Source organism: Sparus aurata, chromosome 9, assembly GCF_900880675.1.
Source record: "Sparus aurata chromosome 9, fSpaAur1.1, whole genome shotgun sequence".
Lineage (NCBI taxonomy): Eukaryota > Metazoa > Chordata > Actinopteri > Spariformes > Sparidae > Sparus > Sparus aurata.
Window position 1 is genome coordinate 715,287 of NC_044195.1, and position 23,601 is coordinate 738,887.

At 42.0% G+C, this 23,601-nt stretch overlaps 1 protein-coding gene across 22 annotated transcripts in view; it reads right to left on the bottom strand.

Moving 5' to 3' along the window:
• Positions 1-23,601, bottom strand: part of caska (calcium/calmodulin-dependent serine protein kinase a) — a 253,409-nt gene that overhangs the window by 74,288 nt on the left and 155,520 nt on the right. For 15 of the 22 annotated variants that reach the window (XM_030428180.1, XM_030428182.1, XM_030428177.1 and 12 more), the window contains 4 exons: positions 15,470-15,553; positions 15,232-15,331; positions 14,522-14,539; positions 14,269-14,390 (listed from right to left, as the gene is read on the bottom strand). In XM_030428180.1, the coding sequence (XP_030284040.1) occupies positions 14,269-14,390; positions 14,522-14,539; positions 15,232-15,331; positions 15,470-15,553 (324 nt within the window). The remainder of the gene's footprint in view (positions 1-14,268; positions 14,391-14,521; positions 14,540-15,231; positions 15,332-15,469; positions 15,554-23,601) is intronic. The other 7 variants (XM_030428183.1, XM_030428178.1, XM_030428181.1 and 4 more) reach the window with 1 other exon arrangement.

Consider the following 23,601-nt stretch of genomic DNA (forward strand, 5'->3'; position numbering starts at 1 on the left):
TGCAGAGGCAGGCTCTTTTAGATAAATAAATATATAAAAACCAATGTGGCCATCTGAAACAACTCTAAATATATTCACTGAGACAACCAGTTCAAGAGCGATGAACAATTTGTCTGGTGTGTTTTGCATTTAACATGTTGTACAGTGCACAAGTTCAACATTATGCACGCACACAGACACAGACATAGATACAGACAGACATTCAGACACACACACACACACACATTCAGAGACAGAGAGTCACAGACAAACAGTGCTTTTGTACCAGACAGTTCATAGCACCCCTGAGACCCAACACTCGCACTGTTTTCTTTCTCACAACAGCAGCAGCAGCAGCAGTAGCAGCAGCAGCAGTGTTGGACATTATCACAACATGATGGATCATGAAAACAGCAACACATCAATGTCAAAAATCTTTGTATTTAACAGTAAAGATCACTTTAGTGGTAATAGTTGTCTCAAAGACACAGGTGGTACAGGTTGCTAGACCACAGCTGAAAACCACGTGTCTGTAGCTGTCTCAACGGTCACGCTTGAAGGTGAAGCTAAAACGCCTGACATCATAGACAAAGCTGAGATGTGGTGAACAGGGAAAACTGTGCTCACTTAAAAAAGTCACTCCTGAAAGCATTTGTGTTGTATAACTCAGTTGTACATATCAAAAATTGAGTGACTCTTTTGCAAACCTTGTCCACCTGCACAATCACTGCATTAACTGATGGAATGGACTGTTGGTCAGATGTTGTCATGCTGTTACATGATTTGACAACCACTTGGTATGAATCCTATTGAAGACTTTTGAGTTTGTGAAATTATGGTGGAAGATCTGCTAATACAATAAAAAAGAGGACCTCAATGAAGATCACTTGGACCAACTGCGGCGAACAGCATTAATGTCAACGTCAAGGCCACTGCAGACAAGATGTAAGGAGCACTGAAAACATCAGCTGTCTGTGAAATTCAGACTAAAACTAATCACAGCATCAGCTGGGTCGAAGGCATCGATCAGGAGTCTGCCTGAGAAAGATCATTCCCATCTGATACCAGAGACCACCTTTGAACAGAGAATACATGCACATGTCATTAGTGAGTGAAACAGGCTCAGCTTTGGTCACTTAAACACGTTGATGGGAAACAGTAGAAAGCTTTGGGAATAGCGAAGTGAACCTCTTTTCACAATTTGACTTTGCATTTCTAATAGCTGGTATCTATTTGTTGGTCTATGGACATGCGTTCGCTTTATTTGGGTGATATGCCAGAAACAGGAAGTGACAGGTACCTCCTGAAAATGTAAATAAAAAACAAACAAATGTCACATCAAAAGATTCCTGAGATGAAAAGATACTTAGCTAAGAAATGATGTATACATTGCGAGATGGACAAGATGTAGGGCTAGAGGAAAAATGTGATGGTTATCTTTGACAGACATTAAGATAGCAGTGTGGGCTTCCGGTTTCGGCAACTGTCATGGCGGCTGCTTTTTGGTGAGGCAGCGATCTTCCCTAACCCGAACCTGCTGCCCTCCCTAAAATTGTCGATTCAAGAGTGGCGTGAATTGGCTTATTAGTGCCGGAATGAGTCGAACGAGCAGAAACTCGAAAGGAAAACCAAGACCCGACGGCAGAAACAAAGAGGCGAAGTCTAACTTCTTCCAACAATGTAAACTCGGAGAAGCTCATGCTAAAGCTAACGTTAGCTCCGACCCAGAGCCCGGACCGGAGGAGGAAGAGAGTGTGAGCGCTGCAATACTATCCGAGCTCAAAATTTTCAGGCGGGAGAACAACGAAAAATTGTCTGAGATTACATCGGCCATGACCTCTCTAGAGCAATCTGTGGAGAAAATGGGAGACCGCCTGTCCGACGCGGAGAGGCGGATCGGCCAAGTGGAAGAGGGATCGGCCCGCTCTACTCGCCTGCTAGGCTACCTGTTGCGACGTGAGAAGCAGCTGGAGGAAAGATGCGAAGAGTTAGAAAACTACACAAGGAGGAACAACTTGCGAATTTACGGTGTTACTGAGGGCTCGGAGTCGGGAGACATGGTGCAGTGGACTGAGACGTTTATCAGAGAGCTCCTGAACATGCCGCCGGACTTTCCCCTGCAGCTGGAGCGAGCCCACAGGTCCCTACAACAGAGACCGGCGGACGAGAGCGCACCCCCAAGATCACTCGTTGTGCGTTTTGTCAACTACCAACAGAAGCAACAGCTGCTGACCAAAGCCTGGAGCATGAAAAATCTGCAATATAAGGGGAAACGGATCTACATGGACCATGACTACTCTGCGGCTCTTCAGAAGAAACGGCGTGAGTACACTGACATAAAGAAACAACTGAAGGAGAAGAATATACGGTTTCAAACTCCGTACCCGGCTAAGCTGAGGGTCCACCTGAAGGACGGTATTAAAACATACAACTCAGCATGGGAGGCGGCTGAGGGTCTGCTGCCGCTGGGGTTTAAAACGTCCATTTCTGAGGAGGAAAAGATGAATAGAGAACTACAGCGAATGGGCTGGCAGACAGTTGGCATGAGTGGCCAGCGCAGAGGAGGTGTGATGACACGCAGTCTCATTCAAGATATGGAGGCCATACAGAAGGACACTTGAGCTGCTCCACTGTAAGCTGTGGTAGAGACTGACAGGGGACATCCTTAATCCGTGGTGACTTAATTTGTCTAGTCTGACTAGTTTGTCTTTTAAATTCTACTTCTGTACCGGGTAGGTACTACTTTTGGTTCATATTTGACAGAAGAGTTGGCGGGGGGGGGGGGATAAAACGTGCACAGTATTGTCTGCCACCAACATCGACGAGGGCCCTTTGCTTTCAGTAAAAGGTTTTCCCTCAGAGCTGAATTCCATCAGCTCTATTAAGGTCATGATTCAGACCTGGTGTGTGGAGGCCTCAAAACTAAAATCGCAATGTTCATAGTTCACTGTTCTGTTTATTCATTACAGTTCTTTGTTGAAGTGAAGGAATGGTCAAAAGTCTCAGGACACAATACTAAACTGAAAAAGGAAATATGCAAAGTATTCAAGGGATAAAGGTTACCTCGTTTAATGTAAACGGAGTGCACAATCCAATTAAAAGGGGAAAAATACTATCCAAACTTAATAAAGAAAAAACACAAATTGCTTTTTTACAAGAAACCCACTTGAATGAAACTGAACATATTAAACTAGGGAGATTGGGATTTAAATACGTGTACTCGTCATCTCATAGATCTGGCAACAAAAGAGGTGTAGCAATTTTAATAAATAGAAGTCTGGCTTATGAGCATATAATGGAGAGGAAAGACAGAGAGGGTAGATATGTGCTGGTTAAAGGCAAACTGGAAGGTACTATGGTTACTTTGCTAAATGTATATGCTCCCCCAAACAGTGAATGGGATTTTTATAAGCCCATATTTGACATCATGGCCTCAGAGGCAGAGGGAACCCTAATTTGTGGTGGTGATTTTAATGTCCGACTACTTGAAAAACTTGACTCATCGAGACCGAGTACCAGACAAACAAAGATAAATAAGAAAATCAACACTGTTATGCAAGAGATGGGAATCATTGATGTTTGGAGGCACTTATACCCGTCAGGACGTGACTTAACTCATTTCTCCCATCCCCACTCCGTTTATACACGAATGAACTATTTCTTTATGTATAACACAGAAAGACATAGAATAACTTGTTGTGAAATAGGAAATATTGATATTTCGGATCATAGCCCTTTGTATCTCACTGTGGATTTGAACCAAAAATGTAGGCATACATTATGGAAGCTTAATTCAAGTATTCTTAATAGCCCACAGATTAAAAAGGCAATAGAGGAGGAAGTACAAGCCTATCTGGACCTGAATGATACAGGAGACGTGGAGCCACCCATGCTGTGGGATGCGTTCAAGGCAGTCATGAGGGGAAATATTATTGCACATTCAGCCCGTATTAAAAAGCTTAGGCAGGAAAGATTGGATAAACTGCAGTCAAAATTAAAGGAGCTACAAAGACGACATAAAGGCGACATGGACTCAAATACTCAACAAGAGATCAAAATAGTGAAAAAGGAAATTGATGAAATTTACACACAGGAAACACAATAGAAACTTATTTTCCTGAAAAAGAAATATTGGGCAGTAGGGGGCAAAGCATCTAAACTGCTGGCTTACAAATTAAAGAAAAAACAGGTAGATAGTGCTTTTTACAAAATAAAAAACCCAGTGACTATCCAGCAGTGTCTGGTATCTTCCTACCAAAATTTGTACTCTCAAGAAGAATTAGACAATGACTTACAGATAGACAATTTTCTAAAATCGCTCCACCTACCAGAAGTTACAGATACCCAAAATGACATTCTGAAGGCCGAAGTGACATCTGAAGAAATACATTTAGCTTTTACCAGACTGAAGACGGGTAGCTCGCCTAGAGCGGATGGCTTCACCACTGAATGGTACAAGGGGCTGAGAGATAAGCTGACGCCTATATTGGTAAGGGTTTACAATTGGGTACTTAGGAAATGAGAAATGCCACCCTCATGGAGGGAGGCAGTGATTTCCCTCATCCCTAAAGAGGGCAAGGACAGGCAAGAGTGTGATAATTTGACACCCATAAGTGTTCTGAACGTGGACCATAGAGTGTTTACATCCATTATTGCAAGGAGACTCGAAAGATGCCTACCAGATCTTATCCACCTCGACCAAACTGGTTTTATTTAGCAGAGACAGACGCAGGATAATATCAGGAGAACGTTACATATAATCCGACAGGTTACAGAGAATAAAATTGAATCAGCCCTGCTTAGTCTGGATGCTCAAAAAGCATTCGATGCAGTTAGATGGAAATTTTTATACAAAGTTTTGGGTAAATTTGGCTTCCACGAAGATTTTATCAAAATGATTCAAACGTATGACAAACCAACAGCCAGAATTTAAGTGAATGGGGATCTTACAGCGCCTCTTAATCTACAGTGAGGGTGCAGACAAGGATGTGCTGTCTCCCCTCTTTTATTTGCCATATTTATTGAGCCACTAAGTCAATGGATTCAGCAGAATCAGAACATAAAGGGGATTTCGGCTGTAGGGGGGGAACAAAAATTGGCATTATTTTCGGATGACATTTTGATATATTTGGAACAACCCGCTCAATCCCTGCCCGAATTGATGACTTGTCTCGAGGAATATGGCTCAATGTCTGGATATAAACTTAATGTATCAAAGACACAAGCCCTTGCTTTTAGTTATGAACCTACTAAGGATATAATCGAAAAATACCGGCTGAAATGGAGCGATGATTCGATAAAATATTTGGGTGTATACCTACCAAAAAACTTGGCAAATCTATCTACCGTCAATTTTGGCCCTCTAAACTCCAAAATGGAGGCGGATATAAGAAGATGGAATCTTGTTCCATTTCTAACTTTGGGCTCAAGGGTAGAATCAGTCAAAATGAATATTCTGCCACGATTGCTATACCTCTTCCAAACTTTACCCGTGGAAGTAACAACTCAACAGTTTGTGGAGTGGGATAGACTTATATCAAGATATATATGGAATGGCAGGAAGCCAAGAGTTAAATATAAAACACTACAACTCAAGAAAGAATCTGGGGTATGGGGCTCCCATGCTTGGTGGAGTATTATTATGCAGCACAGCTGAGGGCTCTTATATGTTGGTGTGACCCAAGCTACGAGCTACTCGGCTAGGTGGAGGGAACTAGAGCTGGCAATGACTGATAAGATCCCACTTCAAGCTATTATTTCTGATTAAACATTAATCAAATACCTGTTGGACAGAGAGAACCCATTTATTATTTTGCCCCTGAAAATTTGGAAGGTAACTCAAAAACTGTGTAATATACAGAGAATATCAAAACTGTTAAGATGGTGCGCTTTTGATAGCGATTTTCCTCCAAATGTGGGTGACAAAAGATTCAGTGTCTGGGTTAAGAAAGGGATCACAACTTACTTCACCCTGACACAAAAGGGGGCATTAAAGAGCTTTCAGACCTTGAGGGAAAAGTATAATTTGGAGCAACACGATTTTTACAGATTCCTCCAAATGCGACACTATTTAGGAACAGTCATGAGAGGTGTGAACCTGGCAAACTTGGAGGATGGAATAATGAAAATGTTTTAATCTGCCTATGACTCTGACTGCAATACTAAAATTGTTTCTAGGATATACAATTGTTTCTCGAATAGAAAGTCAGAAGGGGCTCTATATATTAAAGAGAAATGGGACAGGGAGAGTAATAGGGTTCTCTCTGGGGAGGAGTGGCGTGGGATCTGTCAGATACAGTGGAAAACCACAAGTTCCCTCATTTGGAGGGAATTGTGTTGGAAGGGTCTGGTTCGTTTCTTTGCCACTCCAAAGCAGGAACAACATAGAACTTCTAATTCAGGCTGTTGGAGGCAATGTCAGGCCAACAACGCAAATCACTATCATATTTTTTGGTCCTGTCCAGTGCTAGGTGCTTTCTGGAAGAATATTCATCGAACTTTAAAGGAAGTGTTTAACTGTGCTGTTCCCTTTAGATTTGATGTCTTGTATCTATGTAATATTCCACAAGGGATAAACTCGAAGGACAGGTCTCTTATGATAACTCTGCTGGCTGCAGGTAAAAAGGCTATAACTCGCATGTGGTTGAAGCCCCAATCTCCCTCAAATGAGGACTGGATAGACATAGTCCATCAAATATACGCCATGGAAAAACTGACATACTCCCTCAGGGCACAACATGATAAGTTTAACAATATATGGTCGACGTGGACTGACTTTATTAGACTTCAAAGACAAGATTTTACATGAGACATATGTGTGATGTGGCTTGAGTATTACCTTTCCTCCCAGTTGATGTATTTGTATTGTTCATCCATCCATTTATTATAATTGTTTATTTATTTTATTTTAATGTATTTTATTTTTCATATTGTTTTATTTTTTTATTTTATTTTTTAGTTCGGTGTCCATAGTTTGGTACCAGTAAGAACGCCTGTGAATTGGGACCAAGGTGAAAAGACTGCTACCATTTTACTTTTAATGGTCAAATATACTGTGTTAATGACTCAATGAGTCAGAGTGCAACTTTGAGTTTGAGTATCACTAATGTTTATGTTGAAGTTGATTTTTTTTTTATCTCATAGGTCTCTTGGGTTATTAGATACCTGCTTCTTCCTTCAGAGACTGGAAACAGGCATAAAAGTACAGGTTTTGTTGTCTGTTGTACACTATGGCTGCCAATAAAAAGCTAAATAAAAAAAATTTAAAAAAAGATTGCAGTGTGATTTATGACGAGTACGAATGATAATTTATTGTACAAAATTTGCATTTTCACTGAACAAAAAAACTATTCAACTCATAATGATGTGAGATGTCTGTATTGAGGTCTGTACCAAACAAACATGTTTAAGTTCATACCTTTCCAGGATTTTCGGGGTGTTGTATCCACTACAGATTGCTGTTCAACATTTTGTATGCCTGCATCCATGGACACAATGGGCCTCATTCATGAACCGTTCTTACGAACAAATTTGTTCTTAAGTCCCATTTACGAAAATTTTACAAAGATCGTGGCATTCATGAATTTTTTCTCTTACGCACATTTTAGGGCTGACTCGTTGGCATGGTTGTGTTGTCTTCTCTTGTGCAGTTCAATAAAATACGATATTAGAGTGATAATTCTGTCATATTTATTTTTTTATTTATTCATTTCATATTTTTAGTAATTTACAGAGAATTTTACATTTTAAAATAAATTAAATGTGCCAATGATTTAACATTAAGCAAGTAAATTGGAAACCATGCCATCAATTAGTAACCCCCCCACCCCATTTATACGTGGCATCTCTCCATCCAAGGCCCGCAAAACAATGGCATATATATTGCTGCTGCAAGAGATTGCTGATCGTGCCCTACGGAGGGAACGGATGTTTCGGGATCACATAGATCTTTTTATAGAGAACGATGAGTTCGTCTTTGGACGCTTTGGGCTCCCACGACCGGTTCTGATTTATTTTTTGCTTTTGGCGTTTTGTTGCTGTTTGCTCTGTACTACGGCATCAGTGTCTACACGGCCCTGCAGTTTCTTTAATGGGCCCTTTTATGGGCATTAATGGGTGGTTACCTATGCTAATCCTATGTTAATTAGACTCACCTGGCACACGCGCTCAATTTACGAGGAGGTAGCATTCGTCAATGTAGGAACACAGCTGCGAACAATTCTGAGGCTTACGAACGCATTGATTAATCTGACGTAGGGTTTTCTTAAGGACCCTCTTAAGAACAGCTTAAGAAAGAATCTAAGAAGATTCTTAAGAAGATATTTGTGAATGAGCCCCAATGAGTATAGTCAGTTCAAGAGAGAGAGATGCCGCTCTGTCCTGCTCTCGCAGATCAAGTGAAGGCTATCTTGCTAAACTGTCAAAACCAGGCAGTGCTGAAAAATTAGAAACCAAGATCCTGTTGCTACACTGTCTGTTTCTCACCTTAAAATGTGTTTCAAAAACATGCTTTAGTTCCTGTTTAGCTGCACAAGAGAAGGATTGTTGACTGGAACTGAAAAAACTCTGATCAAGCAAGTGATCAACAAGGCAGTGCTGATCAAAAATAAACCATGATCCTGCTCATTGTCCATTTCTGTCCTCAAATATTTTTTAAATATATATAAGTGTACTGTTCAGTGTAATGTACTACCATATTATTTGTTAGGAGCAGGCCATTGTGCTGTGTCCTGTTTCAAAACTGTCACCCGTCAGTGGGAGTCTTTACTGGTTGATTGGTTGGTTGTTGTAGGTTTTCCACCTTTTGAGTGAAAGACATACCACAGTTTTATTCTCTGTTTTTTTCTGGCCGTGTAGCACCAATTTAAAAATGTTTGGTCTTTTAACTGCATAGACAGCCCAGTTTTGTGCAAGGGCCTGCTTTACAGTGGTGAAATACTTCTTGAAGTCTCTTTTAACTTGTTTTCACTGTATGCTTTGCTTATCATACATAATGGAGCTCAATAAGTACAGATGTCAGTGTTTCCCGCAGATACACTCTACATGGGCGGTCTGCCCAGGTATGTGGATGTCTGCCCAAGTATATATGGCAACTTATTTTAGCATTTTATAGTTTTATTTTTTCAGATCAGTCTGAGAGAATACCATCCACAATTGATGAACTAGTGGACAATCTGCCCTCACTTTATCCCTCCTGAGTCAATCAAACATGCCCTGCAGAGAGACAGGTGCTCTCTGTTGCTAAATCCCTCCTGTCAAAACCCTGATTGTGGGGCACCGTGTAGCTCAGTTGGTAGAGCGCGCGCCCCATGTGCCAAGGCTCTGCAGCGGACCTGGGTTCAACTCCTGGCCCGGGTCCCTTTGCTGCGTGTCACTCCCCCTCTCTCTCCCCCTGTTTCCTGTCATATCGTCAGGTGACCTATCAATAAAGCCATAAAAGGCCAAAAAAAAAAAAAAAAAAAAAACCCTGATTGTGATGCAGCCTCTCCTAGCGATTATAGGCAACTTATACCATTGTTTTGTAGGTGCATCTGGTTGTTGCAATGTTGTTTGGTGCACAATGGTTTTGATCATCCTCATAATTTACAACAAGCTTCCTCCTCGCCTGCTGTTATGATCACAGAATCGCAGGTGAATCGAGGCAGCCAGTGTGCCTGCATGAAGCTGGAGGATTAAAGCAACACTATCAATCATTAATGTAGGGAAACTCTTAAAGCGTTTCTAAAGATATAGAGGCCCGAGCTGATTTTTGTGTCTCATTCTCAGATCATCAAATACTGATGCACACACGACACAGGATGTCCATCATGCATTATGTAATCTTTGTGAAGAGTATGACTGGTGGGGATGTTCCTGTTCTTTGCTATTGTTTTTGTCTCTAAAGTAATCATTGTGGTTTCCTCTATAGTTATGCTACAGTGGAAAAAAATCAGCCAATGCACGACTGAGCAGTAAAATAAATCTTTTATTTTTCCATAAAGTGTACTTGGGATCATGTGTAATGATCCAAAAGGCCAGCCAGACCAACACAGTGACAATGTTTGACTGACAAACCAGACTGACAAGGTAGGCAGTAAGCAGAGGGAAAAGAAAAGGATTGTGGGAATATATGCTTCACTTTATAACCATCTATAATAAAAGGCAAATTTATTAAGTTATTTCACTGTTAACAAAAAATGAAATGCTTCAGATGTTTGTTGTTTAGTTTCAACTGATGTATATTTCTATTCAGAGAAGGATGATGAATCTCTTCTCACAGTGAAAATCTGACCTCACAGAACACAAAAGGGTCCTAGGAATGATGACACAAACCAAACACACATCAAGTGTGCATCTGCATTCCCCCATTTGAACGATCTCTCTCAGAAAAACAAACACAACACACTCCTCAGGAAGCCCTTATAAGACTACACAAATAAGCTACAAAGCCTTAGGGCTGAATCGTACAAGTGCGACCATGTACCATTTAATGGAGAGTTATCCACATCTTTTTGCCATTGGTGAAATATAAACAAAAAATAGCAGACTTCTGCTGGGTTTTATTTGAAAAAATTATATAGAACTAGAATTACGAACATACACATTTTCTGCAGCTGACATCAAAACAAACAAACAAACAATGTAAACAATATTAAGATCTTTAAAGATAGGAAATGTGTATCACATGCTTAGAACCAGGCAGCAAAATTTAAGAGGCAGAAGCATGGTGACATCAAGCATTTCTGTCTGGGTCTGTGTGTGCCGACAGTCCCATCACACATAAAGCAGCTCTTATTTTAAAATGAGAAACAGCCTGACATCCAAATTTTCTCCTGGTGACAAGTACATTCAGACACTGTTTCATTTAGGGCAACTCATTTCCCTGTCTCTATTAGCTAGGAAGCCTGAGGAACTCTGGCAACACGAGTTCCTCAGGCTTCAAGAGGTACACGAGGAAAAGAAAGACAAATGCACTAAAGTACCTCATTATACACGCCAAACAGCAAAAACATCCACAGGGGGATGCCGGGCTGACTTCAAATTAGCTAGAGGGATCTCTTGACAAAACACTCTTCCTGCAAACACATTAGAAAGAAAACACACTCACCCAGGAGACAGTAAGTGGTTTGTCAGAAGAACACAGCCAACAGAGTGCAAATGTGACACAAGTTATCTAAGCAGACTCCATCCGTTCAGTGTCTACAGGCTTACAGGTTTTCTGTGTGTTTCAGCCCTGTGGAAGCTACTATCAGCCGCACACATAGTGATGGAGGCTGTGCTTGAATGGCACCGCGGCCTGACAACAGAAGTCATTGTTCCTTCAGTCTGAGGCTGCACTCTTCTGTCCTTTTGACTCCCCCCCTCTCAGAGCAGGGAAGGGGGTGTGAAACTGAGGCTGAATGGGAGACATCTGCAGTCCTTGGCTCCCACTGATACTGCTGCACACACACACTTGGCATCCACTAGTCTCCTGAACCCACTTCAACCTAGTTAGCCTCTTGCAACTGGTTGAGCATTTAACACATACACACCCACTCATACCAACACACACACACCTTGAATAATCCCTTGTCTGATTAAAGTGCCCGTCTTGGCCAGCATCTGCAGTGGCTTCTGGATAGTGAGATGAGCTTAGGGGGGTTTGAGTCACAGAGCCAGCTATGCTGACAGTTTAGGTGGACATTCTGGTATGTTATGCTAGTAGCAGCTAATGCAGTCTAGAGCCTGAAGTAGACAAATAAAGTCGGTTAGAGGGGTCTGGTTAGCTCATTCCTATCTCAACATCCCATGAGTTTTTTTCCATTTCCAGACTTGAAGTCTTCAGAAACAAACGAACAAACAAACTTGGACTCACACACGATTATCAGACTCCGACAGCTCCCACTGGTACCACAAAAGGCTTTCAGGGTTTCCCCTACATGTAATTGACTGTGGCGCACCGCCACGGCAAAATAAAAGCCACCACATCTTAAAAATTCAGGCATAAATAAATCCAGAGTTAGAGAAAGGAAATATTTTACCGTCGTCTTCCACCGCAGTCTTTGACGTTAACTAGCATGTTGGATATTTAGGTTTATAATTAGCTAGAGGATTAAAATGGTCACTTAGAGCAGAGTCCTGCATGGGTCACCACATCCGACCCGTTTTCCGACAGTAGCACAAATTACATTTCGCACCCGAGCCGACCCGCTATAAATTGATACCGAAGGAAAATTGGACGGACGCAATTTTTAAAAGTGAAAGTAAGCCAGCGTGGGGAATGGGAGTTCTGGGAGGGCGCAAGCACGCATGAAGGAGCTCATATGAAATATAAATGCTTATCATTTGTGTCGCTAATAATGACTGATGATAAGTGATGCCTTGAAAATGGCAATCGTAAAACCCGACCCGCCTCTCCAGGCGTGCGACCCGATCCGCATCTGTGTCCAACACAGTACATTATTTTTCACCCGTGCAGGACTCTTACTTAGATAACTCCTCTATTGAAACAAATAATAAAAATAGTATTTCTTTACAATATTAGAGTTCATGATGGCTGTGTGAGAGCATTATAACCAGAGGAAAAAAAAAGAAAAAAAAAAGAAATTCCCTAAGTAGCCTATGACATAAGTATAAATATTACAGTATGATGCTTTTATTAGCCTCTATGACTTCTGAAGGACTTTTTCACTCTGTTGAGGAAACTGTCTCATTAGAACATGGTACATAAAGAGACATCCAGGTCTGGTTCAGTGTACAGACCAGAGGTGATATTACTAACTTTTAAACTTGAAACATACGGTATATTTTCCGAAATACGACGGTTTACCAAATAGTACGGTTTTATCTGAACTGTAGTATATACATTTATATACATGTATATATGAATGTACAGTAAATTAACTGGTGTTTTCTAGTAATTAGAGATATAATGCAGTAATAACAACACAAAAAGACTAAATGATGCTCTCAGAGTGTTAAACAAAATGTGTACAAATCTAAAATGTAGTCTAGGCTCTCTGGTAGCTGCTGGGGACTGGGATTATGTGACCCAATATGGTGCTGATGTGGTGAACCAGTTGTTAGACCATAGGACGTCAACGGACTGCGGCTGTGAACTACAGCTCTGCTCTGTCATCATACCCGAGTCACAGAAACAAGCAGCACAACACTTCTTACTGTTAGTTTTAGTTTTCTAGTTTTCAGCCATTTGTGTTTAAAACACACGTACAACAGAATTAGGGGATTAGGGAATTATTGACACATCTAAAGACAGAATGACCTTTTGACACTATACAATTGGCATCCTTGTATGTGTTTGAAAGGAAGCTGTTTTGGTCCAAAGCTCCTGTGCTCGCAGCATAAGTCCCAGCTAGAGTCATCAAGCTGCATGGCTAACAGAGTTAACTAGTTATAAACTGCTACAGTCAGTGTTTACTTTAGCAGCAAGAACAGTATGTCACTCAGGAAACTCATTAAATCAAAGACAGTCTAGACTGAGCCGTGCGAGGACATCAGAGGGGAAACCAGAAATGGTCCCTAATACAAGTCTGTGTACGATATAAATGATTTTGAAGCTGTCTTTTCAGTATTTCCCACAGAATCAGACTTAATGTGGAAACTCACTCGAGACTTCCGCAAACTGAGTGAGCTAACTTACGATGGGTGGGGATAAAATGTAATTGGGTGGATCTTCTAAACTCTCCAAATTTTATTGGACCTTATTGCCCAAATTCTGACAATAAAACTAGTCATTCCACGGGGTTGTGAGGCTTTCGTTACCGTTTTACAGACACATCTTTCAAAATGTTAGCTTTTGGGAAAAAGTTCCCAATGCATCACATGATGATGTAATTACACAGCTTGGCCACGACAAAAACTGGCTTCACGGCCTGGCTCTCCTTCTGGGGGCTTGATCTCGATGAGAAGGCCATCTGTTGTCTTTGCAGAGGAAATTACGGTCAAGCCAACTGTGTTTAATCTCGTTTCTCTTCTTTGTTGGTTTAACAAGCTGACTAAAAGCCACACTGCCATCCACTGTATCTGGAGTATATACCATCATGCTATTCACTGCCGGTATGCTGTTTTGAGTGAGTGACAACGAGACGGGCACCTCCAAAAATTAAAAAAATCGATATGTGGCGGCCAATGCTGATATTATGGCAGACCGCCACAAATAGATTATTGTGTGGTAAACTGCATTTTATGGTAAAATGTTATTTTAAGAGGGCATCAAAATAATTATAAGACCCCTAAACACTGCACAATGGTTTGTTAAACATCTTAATAAAAATAAATTATATATTCAAGGTGTTTGTGTGTGACACTTACATCGAGCAGTGTGTGTAGATGCTGGTCCTGGAAAACACTGTGAAGGAAATCTAGATCCTTTTCACTGCAGTCTGTCAGAGCATGGATCTCCTCTAAACTGTCCAACACTTGAGACACAGCGCCTGCAACACACACACACACACACACGCAAAGCTATTAAACACAGAAAGACAACCTCTTTGTCTCTGATTCAACAGCTACAGTTAAGAGTAAGTATCTAGTATCACAACACACACAACCAACGGATACCTACGTTCTGCTGCCAATAGTCCTAGCAGGTGGGAAGCATTAATTAAAACAGACAAACAAACACATTGTTGTAGTTGTTAGTCTTGCATACTGGTACTGAAACACTTACAAAACATCAACACAAAAATATACACACATTCTGAAGCCTTAATGTTTTGCATAAAGAGCATCTATTAACCTGTGTAATAAGATAAAAAAATCAAATTGGAGAGAAAACCTGAGATGGCGTTTCTCTTGTTTTAGAAGTAAATATGTTCAAACAATCATTAGATCCTTCTGTGAATGGTTTGCACATTGCCTTTCTTGGGTTGCATCTAGATGGGAACCCCCGCCCGCAAAAGACCTTGCAAAAGTGTTAATTTGAATTCAAACAATGATCTATCCCTCACCCTAACCTCAGGGTTTTTGTGCCTAAATCTAACCAATGTGACAACCAGTGTTGTCACATTATAAAACAGAATTTGTCTGTATGATGCGTATATAATAAAAAAGCAATACATACAAGTCATGCAAGAGTTTTGCAAATCTATGGTTACTACATGAAATGGCAGCTTTCTGGGTGTGTTAGATCTAATAAAACTCAGCTGGCTTGGAGCAATAACAGCTTGTACAGGGTCTTACACAGAACAAAGCAGAGGAAGGAAATTTGAGAGAGGAAGTGTGCTAGTGATGAAAGACTAGCAAAAGTAAGTCTGTGAGTGTCTTTGTGTGTACCTGAGGAAGTGGAGTCGTCTGAGAAGTCATGGAGCTCCTGAGGGGGGTCTCCATAAAACGAATTAAACTTGTGACTGGACACTGCAGCCAGAACAGCTCCCTGACACACAACAACAGCAGCACAGTGTCACTGTGAAGACTTATTCATCAATAGAACATTGATGGTGTTGTGACAACAAGCCTTGAATGTTGCAAAATATTCTATTGCATGCATTGTAGTATGTATGTAGATGCAAACCTTGAGCTTCCTCCTGGAGTTGAACTTTCTCAGCTGTTCCACGGTCTCTGGCAGATGGATTTTATAGGCATACCGGTCCCTCTCCTGGAAAATCCAATGTAGAAAAGACAATTAACTTTACAGGAAATGCTCATTTTCAACCAGCTTTATTTCACTACAATGTTTTGCCTGTACCAACAGCCCCCCATGTAAAAATCAACCAAAACAGGAGACCTGTGTTGGATTATTTAGGGCTGTATCCACTACCGATGTTGTGCCAAATTTTTCACAGCTGCATGCACAGACACAATGATTATAGCCAGACGAGGAGGAGAGATACCCTTCTCAATCTCTCTTCAATCAAGTGAAGGGAGGCTGACCAAACTCTGTTCAAGTGTCAAAACTAGGATGTGCTGATAAACTTTTAACCAAGGTCCTGCTAACACACAGCCTGTTTCTTACCCAAAATGTTTTCAGAAACATATTTCTGATACAGTTGAGAGATGAACTACCATATTGTTTGTTACCAGCCGGGTGCCTTACTGTTTATTGTTTCAAAAAGGAAACTGAGCCAAAACCAAATACCGCCCAACTTGTAGTATGTCACCTATTCGCGAGAGTGTTTATTGTTCTGGTGAGGCAAAGTGCATTCTGGTTGTTGTAGGTTTTATACCTTTTGAGCAAAAGGGAATACCACTGTCCATTTTCTTTGCTTTCTCCCATCATATGACACCAATCTAAAAAATAAGTATGTTTTTTTTCTTGCCTAGATAGGGCCCTATATAATCCGTTTTATTTTTTTCCCAAATTCCGTTTTTTTCCGTTTTGAAGGTGGAATATGGAATATGAGCTGAATGCCGCCATCTAGCGTCTCAAGATCGTAGTCCCGATAACAAAAAGGTAATCCCAGCGGTCGGGTTGCCAGGTTTGGACAGGGCAGGAGGATTGAGCCGCCTCCGTTTCCTCCGTTTACTGGGTGTGGAGGTCGATGGGTCACGATCAGTATTCTCATATCTAGGATCAACGTGATATAATGAAAATAAGTATAGCAGAGGAGTTTGACCAACAGGTAACGTTAGCTAAGTTAGCAAGCGAGTTAGCTTACCGATCCAGGAGAAAGTTAGCCATTTCCGCGTGTGTTTTGATGCCGTGGAAATCCTTTAGCTGAGTCCATCGAGCGTATGCTTCACCGATATTAACTCTGGTTTTTGCTCTTCTCCGGTCACTCAGCTGCTGGGACAGATAACGCACCGTTCGCTGGGGCTCTGAAGAGCTTGCAAACTCCGCCATTTTACCCAGTGTCAGCCTAGCTGTGCCGAGCTTTGCCGAGCATTGCCGAGGTTGCGAAATTGGCAACCCGCAATGCTGGCCACTATTTGGCTGGTACGATGTAAACAGGAAGTCATTGTCGAACCCGTCAAAATTTCTTAAATTATTTATTTCAGACTAAATATAATTTTTCAAGGAAACGCATTACTTTTAATCTGCGCCCCTCTAAACGCCTCGTGGATGTATTATTTTTGAAAAAATATAGCTTTTAATAAGCATATTACATATTTAACCTTTAATTTTAGGGAATTCTGTTTTTTTCCGTTTTAATTTTTGGGAATACCGATTTTTTTACCTTTTAATTTGATTATACTACCAAAAACAGTGTGTTTTTAATGTAAATGACTAAAACGTACACAAATTAAATAGAAATTACCTTAAATTCATTTAGACTTTAGACTTTTTTTTTTATCCCACGTCGGGGAAATTTACTTGTCACAGTAGCAAGGTGGACAGACATACAATAAGTACAATACTAAAGAAATACTAAAAAAGATTTGCATAAGAGAGAAAAGATAAAATAAAATAAATTAAAATAAAATAAAATATAGAACGGACAATACGTTATAATAATAATAATAATACATTTTATTTACAAAGCGCCTTTCAGGACACTCAAGGACACTTTACAGAGGGACATCCGAAAAAACATTAGATAAAAAATAAAAATAACAAATATCAATTTAAAACATTCAATAAGACAACATTCAAACATCCAAATACAAAGAAAGAGAAACATACAATTAACAACATTTCAAAAACATCAGTGAAGATACAGTGTGCAACAAAACTGAACAACAATAGAGGTAGGGCGGTGTAACAGTTAGGGGTGGAGTGAATAGGCAATTTTAAACAGGTGGGTTTTGAGTCTGGTTTTGAAAGCAGGGAGGGAGTTGGTGTTACAGATGTCGGGTGGTAAGGAGTTCCAAAGCGGCGGAGCAGAGTGACTGAAAGCTTTGCTCCCCATGGTGCGGAGGTGTACAGGGGGGATAGTGAGGCGGAGGGAAGAGGAGGATCTGAGGGAGCGTGCTGGATTGGAGATCAGACAAATAAGGAGGGGCGAGGTTGTGAATAGCTTTGAAAGTGTACAGAAGGATTTTGAATTGAATTCTTTGTTTAATCGGGAGCCAGTGAAGCTGCTGTAGGATAGGGGCAATGTGGTGGGAAGAAGGGGTTTTGGTGATGATTCGTGCAGCAGAGTTTTGAACCAGTTGGAGCTTATGGAGGGACTTGATAGGGAGACCGAGAAGAAGAGAGTTGCAGTAATCTAAACGGGAGGTGACAAGACTGTGGACAAGGATGGAGGCAGTGCTGGGGGTGAGGGAGGGACGGAGTCGGTTGATATTTCGTAGGTGGTAGTAGGCAGAACGAGTGGTGTTATTGATGTGGGATTTGAAGGATAGAGTGCTGTCGAGGATGACACCCAGGGCCTGATTTACTAAGATCCCAGATAAGGGGCGCTAAATTGCTTGCGCGCGCTAACAGATTGCACGCGCTGTTGGTTTGCGTGTTGTGGGTGATCAACTAAGATTGCTCGCGCAATGAATAACAGGTGCAAACGTGTTGGAAACCGCCCTATTTAAATGAGGTTTTTGTGTGTGTTACTAGTTTTCACCATGGAGAACATGGGAGAGAGTGGGCGCAAACGAAATATGAAATTTGAAGCCATTGAATTGGAGGTGTTAGTGGAGGAGGCAAACACACATATTCACGAGTTACAACAAAGAAACATTAATATAGTCTTAAATTGAGCAGCAGGTGCTGCTGACTTTTTCCGAAGAACAGATTTTGGGAATTCAAGGATTTGACACCCTTGAGCCAGAAACTGCAGAGCAAGCTATGCCCATATAGCACAAACACGCATTTCTTTTATTGGATACATTTAATTTATTCAGATATGTGCCAAAAAAAAAGAAAAAGAATGTGCTTCCTGTGTTAACGTTTAGTTGAATATGCACTGAAAACGCGTAATTTCATAATTTAGGCTACAAAGGTATTTTTGCTTCTACATTTCTCAGAGGATTTTATTTTCCAACAGTGACGCGTTGCATTTTACAGCATCACAAGATGTTTTTCCGTATGATGAAACAGTCTGTGGCATTTGAAGACGGGTTACACTCCATTGCACAGGAGGTGCGAGCTGTGGCCTCTGTGACGCGCGCGCTCAGCCGGGACACTCGTGCCATTGTTACGCACACCAGGCAGCTGGTCAGTGCTGTATCTGGGCTGACAATGGCCATCAATGCCCTGGCAAAAGGGATCGAGGGTGGCGTACAGAGAGTCAGGAGGTCATTAAACACCAGTGGTGTTTCATCTGAGCAGCTGGGAGAAGGAGGGGAGATCGCAGGAGGAGATGGACTCGCGTTACGCATTAGTGGACGCCAGCGCAGCCTGCGAAAATGGAAAGAAAATAGATCATGGCAATTTCAACATTCATTTTGTTTAAATTTAGGCTGAGTTGTCGTTTTTTTGGTGGCTGTAATTGTTTGTTATGTTTGGTTAGAGATGGTTCGTTTGTTGTGCCTATGCCTCCTCCTTGCTACAACGACCGCAGCCATGTGTGCGTAAAGCTGTGCCAGTTAATACATGACTTTCAAACGTGCTAAATAAAGACGCAAAATCAGCGAACGTTCCAGGTTTGGTAAATCACATTGCGTGCGCTAAATTAATCTATTTGCATCTACTCCTCCCAATATTTTACGCCCGTATTTACATATTCATTTAGGCAAACACACTAAATGGATTGCGTGTGCTATTTTGCCCGTTTGAGGGACGCAATCCTCGTTGCGTCCTGTTAGTAGATCAGCTTCAACACGTGTTTGCGCGCGCAATCAAGTTTGCACACGTTTTTACACACGCAAACCTTTAGTAAATCAGGCCCCCAGACTCTTAACCTGAGGGGAGGGGAAAACTGAGGAGCTGTCGATGAGAATGGGGAAACAGTCAACTTTGGATAGTGTAGATTGGGTGCCAATTAAAAGAATTTCAGTTTTATCGCTGTTTAATTTCAGGAAGTTTGAGGTGAACCAGGATTTGATTTCTGATAAACAGGCGGTAAGGGAAGAGGGTGGGAGTGTGGAGTTTGGTTTACTGGAGAGGTAGAGCTGGGTGTCATCAGCATAGCAGTGGTATTGAATGTTGAATTTACGGAAAATGGTGCCAAGGGGGAGGAGATAAGTGATGAAGAGGAGGGGGCCTAGGACAGAGCCCTGGGGCACACCTGTAGTGACTGGGGAGGGGTCGGATTTAAAGGATTTGAGCTGGATGAACTGAGTACGACCTGAGAGATAGGAGTGGAACCATTGAAGGGGGGTGTGAGTGATGCCGATGGAGGAGAGTCTGCTGAGAAGGATAGGGTGGGAGATGGTGTCAAATGCTGCACTAAGGTCAAGGAGGATGAGGATGGAGAGAGAACCGGAGTCAGCTGCAATAAGGAGGTCATTAGTGATTTTTATGAGGGCAGTTTCGGTACTGTGTTGGGGGCGGAAACCAGACTGGAAAGGGTCATAAAGGGAATTTTGTGTAAGATGTGTGTGCAATTGAGTGGCAACTACTTTTTCGAGAATTTTGGATATGAAAGGTAAGTTGGAGATGGGGCGGAGATTATTGTAATTATTAGGATCTAAGCCAGGGTTTTTCAGGATAGGGGTGATGGCTGCAGTTTTGAGGGATGGAGGAACAATTCCAGTGGTGAGTGAAGAGTGAATGATGGCAGAGATGAGGGGAAGCACAGATGGGAGGCAAGATTTGACCAGGGTGGTGGGAATTGGATCAAGCTGAGAGGTGGAGGGTTTAGATTTGTGGATGAGGTCAGATATTAACTCGGGAGTTGGAAACTGGAAAAGTGCCGACAGTGCTGTGGGGGTGCAGATGAGGGGAGAGGGTGTGAACCTGAGTGTGAGTGTTGGAAATTTTATCATTAAAAAACTGCATTAGGGAGTTACAGATGTCAGCTCAGTATAGGTGGGGAGGTAGGGAGTCGGGGGGTTGGAGAATTTTGTGAAGTAATGCGAACAGTGATTTGGTGTTACCATCTTTGGAAATGATTAGACTGGAGTAGTGGTTTGTTTTTGCTTATGTGCATTGTATATACAGAAAGCGAAATATGCATTATATATATTTAAATAAAGTGTCAAAATTAAATACAGTGTTTAAGAATAAACAGACTCAGTGTATTGGTATGAATATTAATATATGCAAACAAACAAATAGTATTATTGCACAGGATGATTGCACAAGATGGAGGAGGTAGAAATGTAAAATATTGCAAGAGAAGCAGGTGCTTATTGTGCTACATTAAGAGTTACTGGTGTTGAACAGTCTGACAGCAGTTGGAATGAACGACCTGCTGTAGCGTTCCTTTTTACACCGTGGGTGAAGCAGTCTGTTGCTGAAGGAGCTGCTTAAAGCCCCCACAGTCTCATGTAGGGGGTGAGAGGGGTTGTCCATGATTGATGTCAGCTTAGCTAACATCCTCCTCTCACCCACCTCCTCAATGGAGTCCAGAGGACAGTCAAAGACTGAGCTGGCCCTTTTCACTTTTCTTTTTCTCTTCCTGTCCCTCTCTGAGCTTCCACAGCCCCAGCAGACCACAGCATAGAGGATCGCTGATGCAACCACAGAGTCATGAAAAGTTTTAACAGTGACCTGCACACACCAAAGGACCTCAGTCTCCTCAGTAGATGGAGACAACTTTGGCCCTTCTTGTACAGGACATCTGTTGTGTGTCCAGTCCAGTTTGTTGTTTATGTGAACACCCAGGTATTTGTACTCCTCCACGATCTCAATGTCCAAACCCTGGATGTTCACTGGTGCAGACTGAGGAGCCTTCCTCCTGAAATCGATCACCACCTCCTTTGTCTTGCTGGCGTTGATGTGCAGGTGGTTCAGTTCACACCAGGTGACAAAGTTGGTGATGACCTTCCTGTACTCCAGATCGTTCCCCTCTGTCACATGTGCAACAATGGCTGTGTCGTCTGAGAACTTCTGGAGGTGGCAGCTGTCCGTGTTTTAGCTGAAGTCTGATGGGTAGAGTGTGAAGAGGAAAGGAGAGAGCACTGTACCCTGTGGAGCTCCTGTGCTGCAGACTACCACATCAGACACACAGTCGCGGAGCCTCACATACTGCGGTATGTTTGTGAGGTAGTCGGTGGTCCTGGCAGCCAGGTGGCAGCTGACTCCCGCTCCTTCCAGCATCCCCCTGAGCAGTGATGGCTGGATTGTGTTGAAAGCACTGGAGAAGTCAAAAAACATGTCTCTCACAGTGCTCCCGGTGCTCTCCAGGTGCGAAAGTGACCTGTGCAGCAGGTAGATGACAGCGTCATCCACACCAATGCCAGGTCGATACGCAAACTGCAGAGGTGGGTGCTCTGGTGGGTGGGGGAGGGAGATGTGGCACAGTCAAATCTGTTAAAAAACAGATTCAAATTGTTGGCCCAGTCCTGGTCTCCAGATTCAGGGCCCCTCCCACTGTCCTTAGTATGGCCGGAGATGGTTTTCAGGCCTCTCCAGACCTATGGTGTTGTTCCCTGTGAGGCGCTTCTCCAGCTTCCTCCTGTAACTGTCTTTGTCTCTCCTTATACCCCTTTTCAGCTCTTTCTGCACCCTCCAAAGTTCCTCCTTGTCCCCAGATTTGAAAACCCTCTTTTTCTCCTTAAGCAGGGCTTTTAGCTTTGGGGTCACTCAGGGTTTATTGTTGGGGAAACACCATAACTTCCTGGTAAGCACAGTGTTTTCCATGCAGAAATTAATGTAATCTGTGATGCAGGTTGTCAGGCTGTCGATGTCATCCCTGTGAGGTGACAAACATATATCCTCAATACTGTACCGTAGAGCGTCAAAAAACATTTTGACTTCATCATGTCTTCATACAGTAGTATATTTTGTGTTTTTATGGGTTTCATTGAATAAAAACATGAGCAGCTTTCAGGCAGATCCAGAAAATGTTTGCATACCAAAATTGTTCTGAAAATGTAAGTTGTAAATATTCAAAAAATTAGCAAAGATTACCAACAAAATGAGAAATTATACTCCCATGTCAATAACATACTAACCAGCTAGCAGTGAAAACACCAACCCTCCCCCTGTCCTCTGAGCTCCCAGCCCAGGCAGAGTCAGCTAAGAGGGCTGTGGCTAACGGGGCTAGCTAGCTAATAGCAGCCACTGTTAGCAGCAGTTAACAGTCACTCTGGTATTATATGCCGATAATATGAATCGGACAGGTGGCTTACTCTCTCGCATTACACCTTTAATTATGATTTCTCAGGTCTGCTTCTTTGCAAAACAACAGTTCATCTGACACATACAAGTCGTTCGGCAACTGCTCGGCTCTGTACTGAGGGGTTAATGTCAAGTTTCTCAGTTTTTTCACCGACGAAGACGGAGCCGTGAGCAGTCGCTTCGCCATGCTTACAATTGTTTTAACGGGGGAGCTCAGTCTGTGAGGAGGGGGGCGGCGGCGACTTGTTGTGCCACCCAGATTTGCTTCCCTCAGTGCAGTTTTCCCTAGACATACGTTCCTCTTCCACACGAAAACAGCATGTCAGTGAAATTATGTCAAATTCTGCGATATTCCGCGTTAAAAAGTAGATTCCGTTTTAATCAGCCAATTCCGCGATTCCGTGATCGCGGAAATCATAGGGCCCTACCTAGATATCCCACTTTATAGCACTGATATACATGTCAATGCAAAGTCATTTCAGCTTGGGCTAGGACACAACAAATCTATTTTCAAACAGAAAGTGAATTTTGACTATACTATTTTCAATCAGTCTTTTGGAAGTCTCCCAACTTTCTATTGTTACTTTCTGTCAGGGCCCTGACAC